Genomic DNA, 8,316 nt, shown 5'->3' on the forward strand with positions numbered 1-8,316 from the left:
GTAAAAAAATTGGATCAATGTCATTAGATTTATTGTGGTAGATGAATTACAGGGCTTTAACCCTGCAACTGTCACAATAGGGTCTCTAAAGTCATAAAAAGATAATGTATGGCGGTGTTATTTGTGTATTTTAAGACAAAATAGAAGAGTGGCTGCTTTGGCAGATCTGTGTGACCTTCTAGTTTATTTATATTTATTCCTGTTTCCATATTTATCTTAATATTTTTTCCATGATTCACCCACGGTCGCGGCAAATATTGCTTCCTTAGGCGTGTAAACGCGTGGTCTGTGTCTACTGGCTAAAGCGAGTCCTCGTCGGCGAATCCTCTCTTCTGATTGGCTGAGAGCAACAGCGCTTCCTGAATGAGGTCCGGCGCCGACAACCAGTAAGATTCAGACATCTGTTCCGAGCCGAGAGGCGAGCAACGGCAATTAGCTTACTGTACCAGCACCGGGACAACGCCTGGTTCACGGAGGAGACAGAATATAGACTTATTATTCCTATATTATCATTATTATCTGTTGTTAGTTTAGTCTACCCGACAGGCTGCTTTCGTCACAATGACAGCCCTGTCACTGCTTCTGTTAGCCGTGTCGGCCGTGTCTGCACTGGCCGAGTCCACTGTGTATTTCCGAGAGCAATTTGAAGACGGGGGTGAGGACCTTTACCAGAACCATATCTTCATTCATTAACTCTTTTGTTCTGATTTGTTCAGCCTGTAATTTTATCGAGATTTTACTGCATGTAATTACTGCATGGCAGCAAAAAGCGGTGGCATATTCTTCATGTTCAGATCCTGAATCCTTTTATTCACTGCAGCTTGTGATTTTATCTCTATTTTTCCGATGCATTAGCTACTCATGGCTTCTTCTTCTTTTTTTTTTTTTTTTAAATAGATGCACTTAATATATGTCAACAACATTGATCCTTTGACATCCCTCCTCCATGATCGAACCCAGTCTGCCTCCCCATCCCCCTTCTGCACACCCCTCCCCAGTTATCCACTGTAGCCCTCCTCCACCAACTGACCCTTCCTGTTCCTCCATCCTAATGTCAAACAGCATGTAGATAATAAAGGTAGCCACAATAATGCATGCCCTGCAGCTTCTCACACTCCAGCTGCACTTACACTGATGCATACTGGTGGATTAACAGCGTGAGTCTGTTTTCTAGCTAAACTTTTTTTTATCGTTGTTGAACAGATGCCTGGAAGAGTCGCTGGGGGGAATCCAAGCACAAGTCTGACTACGGCAAATTTGTCCTGAGTGCAGGAAAGTTCTACGGTGATGCAGAGAAAGATAAAGGTGAGTGGGGAGGTGATGTTAAACACTCCTGCCTGTGCCACACATTTAACTTGCAGAAAGTTTTTGGTGTAATACTCGTTCTGTATTGACCTCTCATTAACCCCTCTTATTCTATATCGAAGGAAGTATTCCTTAACCTGTAAACCAAGGAAAAAATCCTTGTAAGTTACTCATACAGTGCAGCTCCTTCCCTAAACGAGTTGATGGGCAGCTGTGGAAGTGCACTTCAGACACGAGACAAACACCTACTGACTCACTGGGCTCACTGAGAAATTGTTTGAGATAATCTTCTTATATGAAGGCATGGCTTAGAATTGTGAATGAGGAAAACATGGCCCACTCCATGTGTCTACAGAGCAGCTCCAGTATTTTCCTCAACGTTGCATCATCATCATCATCACAAAACAAGACTTGATCAGTCTCACACCTTCCAAATGACCTCTACGGTTTTAAAGAAACTACGAGTGAATTTCCTGCAGGTCTGCAGACCAGCGAGGACGCCCGCTTCTACGCCCTGTCCTCCCGATTTGATGACTTCAGTAACCAGGGTCAGCCTTTAGTCATCCAGTTCACTGTGAAACATGAGCAGAGCATCGATTGTGGTGGGGGCTACATTAAACTGTTCCCCTCTGACCTCAACCAGGACGACATGCACGGAGACTCCGTCTATAACATCATGTTTGGTAAGTGTGGATCGTTACTGAAGTTAGAAGTAGCAACATGGTTAAGTGCAGGATCCAAATGACAGAAGCTGCAGTTTTTTGATGGAGGTCCAAATGTGTTGCAACATAAGTGAAGCACTGTGGTACTGGGGAAATAGCCCGGCCAGCAAATTATATTCTCCAGATGTAAGGGAACATCTGGTCCTGTAAAGACTGTGAATTAGCCATGTTTATATTGTCTTCGTTAAAATGTATTGCAAAAGTTTCCATTCACAAGAAAATTCCAGTAAGTGTCCAAATAAACGTAATCAGATTTGCAAAGTGCTCAGCCCTAGAATGGGAATGCATTTTTATGTTGTTGTTGTTTTTAATTTAAGTATTCAAGTAATTCTTATGACTCATAAACTGCATGGTGGTCATGAATTGGCCCCATTTTTAAAAATATTTTGTTGTCTGGGTCCAGACACTTCAGACACTGACTTGTCATAAATGCATTTTTATTTAAACGTGTCTGTCATGACACTCGAGGTCACCTTACATCACCTTACAAAATCGAAATACAAAATTCAAGAAGGAGTAAAAGACACCATTGCAATGATCAGTTAAACATACATTAAAATGCAAAACAAGTGACGGAAGAAGACATTTAGTAAAAATACAACAGAGTTGACATGTAGGCTTATGAGGTGAAACAACAGTAGGATATTGGTAGATGAGAGCTGCAGGGGGAATAATGACCATCAGAGACATGAGCGGGGCTCCTTCTGCTGTGACTCAAGGGAAGCTCAAACCGCCTGTTCCTACTGAACTGGTTGGATAAGTAGACATGCCAGACTTTTGATGGAAACTAGAGTGTAGCAACTCATGGCTCATTGTGTTTCGCTCTGTTTCTACTCTCGATTTCACGTAAATCTCCTTGTGTGTGGTCCCGTTCAGGTCCTGATATTTGTGGTCCCGGCACGAAGAAAGTTCACGTGATCTTCAACTACAAAGGCAAGAACCATTTGATTAACAAGGACATCCGATGCAAGGTGAGTTTAGCAGTCTCTTTTTTGTTTGTTTTTTTTCCGGTATTGACATGCTGATTATTGATTCTAAGATGTGTGCTCTTCTTAAAGAGAAGAGCTGTTTTCTTTCTCACCATAAAAGCCTTAACAGCTTTATGAAGGCATTAATTGAAGATATAATATGTAGCATTTCCTCATTAAAACGGCAAAACATGTTACCGCAGATAACAACTCTGTGCTACCCTATGACGTAACTCAGCACATTACGTTAGCTAAAAATATCACGGACCACAGAATTGCACTATTATCAGTTACAGTGACCCTAATCGCCATTGAAGGTTATTAATCAATGAAGAAAACAACTTGTGTGATCCAGTGCTACTTCACATTGTCACCAAACCCCCATCTTCTGTTATTGTTTTGATGAGAGACCCCTAGCAGCACAAATTACTGATTAAATCTGTCAGTTATACTTGTGTAACAACAAAAGACACACACAAACACACGCATACACACAGCTGGCTTTTAACAGACAGCAATGTGGGAGACTGTGGGAGTACATGACCAGCAATCTGCTTTGACCAGATAGGTGTGGAGAGACCTACTCAGTACTCGATAACAACAGATGCCGATGGTTTGTAGCTGTGAACGTCTTTTCGGTCCCGCAGGATGACGAGTACTCTCACTTGTACACGCTGGTCGTCAACCCTGACAACACATACGAGGTGAAGATCGACAATAAGAAGGTCGAATCAGGCAATCTGGAAGACGACTGGGACTTCTTGCCTCCAAAAAAGATTAAGGACCCTGAAGCAAAAAAGCCAGAGGACTGGGATGACCGGGAGAAGATCCCAGACCCTGACGACAAGAAGCCAGAGGTCAGTCTGCTGGAGTGATCAAAGATCTTTGTCTTTTGGTTTGTTTTTGTAATTTATTTTCCATCCCTATTTTTATGAACTATGTTTGTGCGTCGCCTGAAACGTCTGGTCACTGAATGTGTCATCATGCTTCCTCTTTGCTTGACAGGACTGGGACAAGCCTGAAAACATCCCAGATCCTGATGCCAAGAAGCCCGATGACTGGGACGACGAGATGGATGGAGAGTGGGAGCCTCCGATGGTTACTAACCCAGAATACAAGGTATCGCTCTTCATACGCTTTGTCAAGCTTGCAATGCAGCTCAACCTTTATTTTGTGGTACTTGATCTGAGTGGGTCCGTTCTGTGTGAAATGTTTCCGTCACTGAGTGTTTTGTGTGTCTCTAGGGTGAGTGGAAGCCCAGAGAGATCAACAACCCCGCCTACAAGGGCAAGTGGATCCATCCTGAGATTGACAACCCGGAGTACACAGCCGATCCTGAGATCTACAAATACGACAGCATCGGTGTGATTGGTCTGGACCTGTGGCAGGTGAGATGTAGATGTCTCATGTTTCATCGAGAGTTCGTGGATGCGAGTGACAGTAGACCTGTTTTCAATTGTACCCAGCTGAGAATGGATGCATTTTACTAACATTTTTAGGTTTGTGGTGGCACAGTTCAGTTAGTATCCTCTGTTTTGTTCCCATAGTTCGTCCTTTTTTCACATCCCACTCTTCCACTGCACATAGCTACGCACACTCAGCGTTTTTTTGTTTTTTCTTACTTTTCTTGGACGTCACATCAAAATGTATCAAAATTGCTGGTAAAAAGGTTAAACCAACAAGGATGCATAATGCAGTTTTCTTTCAGATGCCGATATTTACCAGAGTCAACAGTAGTATAAAAACAGGGTGATAGCATATTCATGTATGGACTGAGGAATACATGTAAACATTAGGAATTTGAATAAATAACTTTGTCTTTGTTTCTTAAACATTTGTCAAACCCTTAAATCTAATATTGGCCACCAAGAGCAACCCGGAGGTGCAGTAACAGTGTATTTAGCGGATGCTTAATGACGTTTGAGGACACGTGTCATCGAATCTTACCGGAGGCGGGCCACAAATGATCATGTTCATCCAGGTTTTGTGTCAACAGTGATGCTGATTGGAGCCGGATCTGATAAATACTGTGTGCGGTCATGTGACCGGGGAGTGACTGCTGATGCGTGCCAGCAGGTTCCTCTGCCTGTGGGAAAGAGGCTTTAAAGACATCTTTATCTTATTGGTTTTGTTTGCATGAAGCATTCCTGATCACATGACTGTTGCTGTTCTGATTGATGCAGGTGAAGTCTGGTACCATCTTTGACAACTTCCTCATCACTAATGACCCAAACATGGCAGAGGAAGTAGGCAATGACACATGGGGAAAAACAAAGGTCAGTTTTCAGTTCTTCTGGGTGAACTTGCCCTCTTTCTTTTCTGTTCTGAGCACAACTGCTGTTCCTGAAGTGCTCGATGGATCACTTCCCTCCATTTTCTTCCCCTTCAGGATGCAGAGAAAAAGATGAAAGAAAGCCAAGAGGAGGAGGAGAGAAAGAAGCGCGAGGAAGAGGACAAGCAGAGAGGAGATGAGGCAGAAGAAGAGGAGGAGGAGGAGGAGAAGGATGAAGAGGAGGAGGAAGAGGAAGAGGAGGAAGAAGAGCATGAAGAGGAAGAAGAGGAGGAGGATGAAGACACAGAATCTAAGCCCAAGGATGAGTTATAAACTCCCTACAGGAACTGCTTAAGCACCTGACTGTGCGTGTGGGTGGGCGTGCGGGCGTGCGTGCGTGTGTGTGCGCGCGCGTGTGTGTGTGTGTGTGTGTGTGTGTGTGTGTGTGTGTTCTGGTGACCCAGAGGAATGAGGCTGGAGAAGAAAGACCCTCATGACTGACACCTTGGGGCGGGGCGGGTGGGAGGGGTTTGTTTACAAAGCAAAGGCAGAGGTGAAAAGGGGCGATCGGTTCATTTGCTAATACTACTACTACTATGTTATTATTATTATGATTATTATTATAAATATTGTCATTATTAAATAAGGAAGAGTAAATCAGAATGGAAATGAAGATGTCATCATGAATGTTAGGACCAGAAACTAAAAAAAATTTGAAGTTTAAACCCAATACAAAAATGTGACTCATCATTTATGTTCTGCCAAAATCTTGGTTGTGATGAAATGTTATATAATTGAGAGACATAAAAAGCTACCGAGAAGATATTTTGGTTACCTCATGTGTTTTTGTTTGTCTTATTAATCTGTTTTGTTTGTTTTTTTATTTCATATTTTGTTAATCTGTCTCATAATCTCGTTCTTGGCCCTCTTAAAAGCCACGAAGGGGTTGAAATGTTGCGCTGTCATCTTCAAATCTCTGATTCTGTTGAGGGTTCGTGGCATGAGGCGTTTTGAGTAGGTTGAAACTATTGGCCCACTTATTCAAAACACGGTTCGTAGGAGGGGGGTTGTTTGAGATTAAATCTTTTGTACTGTACAGTTAACATGTTTTTTCGTGTCAGTGCACATAATATTGTGTGTCTAAATAGACGTCTGAAGCGTAGATGTAGGAGCACTCCAGTTGCAGGATAGCTGCTGTTCGTTTGGTACGCATTCACACGTTTAGGTTTACTCATCGTTGGTGTACACAACCGGTTCCCTCAAGTCGGATGCCAATATCTCTGCACGGCTGTCCCAAAGAGACTGAGAGTTGATCCTTTTGTAAAAGACACATTTTGTACTAATAGTAGTGACTTGAAGTGAGAAGATTTTCATGTTGCTGTGTTAAAAGAAAAGACAGTGGTTCTGTCCAATAAAAACAACCAGAAGAAAATGACTTCTCAGTTTCTTTGGTTATTTAATGTTACTTTTAGCTTGATGGTGATTTGTTTTATCGAGCGCGGGGGTGCCCTCACTTGTCCCATTGTATGTGTGTGTGTGTGTGTTTTTTAACAACAAATAAACATGTTTCAGTTATAATATGTATTTTGTAACATGCGTCCATGACAGTGCAGGTAACCTTCAGGCAGAATCGGAATCAGGAAAACACAAATAAACTGCAACATACAAAAAGAGTGCTTGAGTTCAATATGCTGTATAGACACACAATATTATCTTGCAAGGTCAAATCAAAGGAACTCATTTTCACTACAATATTTTGCCTTCGAAATAAAAGCCTCAGTCATTAGGAAATTTATTTTTGGTAGATTCTTTTCATGCCTTCAAAAGAAAGGTCTTAAAAATAATAAAAACTTTTTTTCTGGTGTGGTTTCCCTTCAAAATAGAAAAAAAATAAATATTCAGTATTTGTACCTTCAAAATGGAACCTGCTTCTGCAACAATAGTTTGCCTTCAAAATAGTCTTCCCTGTGATTAACTGAATTTATGTTTTCTTAAAGATTGAGAATAAAAGTTTCTGACAGTAAGAAAATTTACTTTGGCTAAAGTATATTGTTATCAAAATCAAACTCCTTGCCATGAAAAAAATAATTTCTGATGTATTTTTTAATGGCTTCAAAATAAAAGGCTTTAACATCACAACAGTTATTTGCAGTATTTTTCCTCAGAATAAAAGTCCTTTGTGGTTCATTGGGTGACTCAGTCCTTGAATTCTACAACACATACACTTGGTACACTCTCAAAGCCACCGGCTCATTCAAAATGTCTGCAGGATTTTTTCTTTTTTAACAATTAATTTTGATAAAATACGATATACACAGAACAAGCTAAGTTATCTTGTCACAACTCATATTTGCTGAAACAAAAGTAAAGCTAACTGAGTGCACTTGGGATTTTTAATTTAATTTTTTCTTGAACATTTTTGTCTGAGTGCTGATGTTAACAAATTTTAAATAGCATTAGCTGTTTGTCCACTAGGGGGCTCTATACACGCAGCATTATACCAATCGAGAGTAAGAGAAAAGATTCACCTATATTTCAAGATAATAACTGGGCGTAGAATAAATAAATAGAACACAAATCAAGAAGGTTCTTTTCCTACGCAGCCTCAGCTGTATCAGGATATAAACAACTATGTGATCATTTGTTCAAGCTTAAAAAAACATTAATTTACCACCCAGAGAAAAAACCCTCACGTGCTCCACATATCAATGGACTTCACGTCGTTCCTGCAAGTTTGTGTGATTCAACTCTACCAGCAGCATGAAGCAAACTTCAACACTGAATAGAAAATAATCCCAACGTGACAGGGCTCCATCTTCTTGTTCTTCTTTCCTGTGGAGAGGTCATCCACAGCGTGAGACTTTGACCCACATCTCTGCAAACCCTGAGCAAAAAAGGATGAACCCCCCCCCCCCACACACACACACACACAGACACACACAGACACACACACACTTTATTTTTACTGAGTCATCACATATCCTGGATGCTGTGAGGCCTCTTCTTTCATGTACTTTATTCTTGTTTTCAAGTATGCACATGACTTGGA

General features: G+C 41.3%; 1 protein-coding gene across 1 annotated transcript; it reads left to right on the forward strand.

The window, feature by feature from the left end:
- The first annotated feature begins 383 nt into the window (after nucleotides 1-383).
- On the forward strand, nucleotides 384-5,778 carry LOC147249854 (calreticulin-like). The gene is made up of 9 exons (XM_086224236.1): nucleotides 384-655; nucleotides 1,204-1,305; nucleotides 1,785-1,988; nucleotides 2,904-2,998; nucleotides 3,643-3,852; nucleotides 4,001-4,114; nucleotides 4,240-4,383; nucleotides 5,179-5,271; nucleotides 5,385-5,778. The coding sequence occupies exons 1-9, from the start codon at nucleotides 562-564 to the stop codon at nucleotides 5,598-5,600; spliced, it is 1,272 nt and encodes a 423-aa protein (XP_086080362.1). The 5' UTR covers nucleotides 384-561; the 3' UTR covers nucleotides 5,601-5,778.
- The last annotated feature ends 2,538 nt before the right edge of the window (nucleotides 5,779-8,316 follow it).

The sequence above is a fragment of the Aulostomus chinensis genome, chromosome 14, assembly GCF_037954235.1.
Source record: "Aulostomus chinensis isolate RoL2024-O1b breed Wild chromosome 14, RoL_Achi_v1.0, whole genome shotgun sequence".
Lineage (NCBI taxonomy): Eukaryota > Metazoa > Chordata > Actinopteri > Syngnathiformes > Aulostomidae > Aulostomus > Aulostomus chinensis.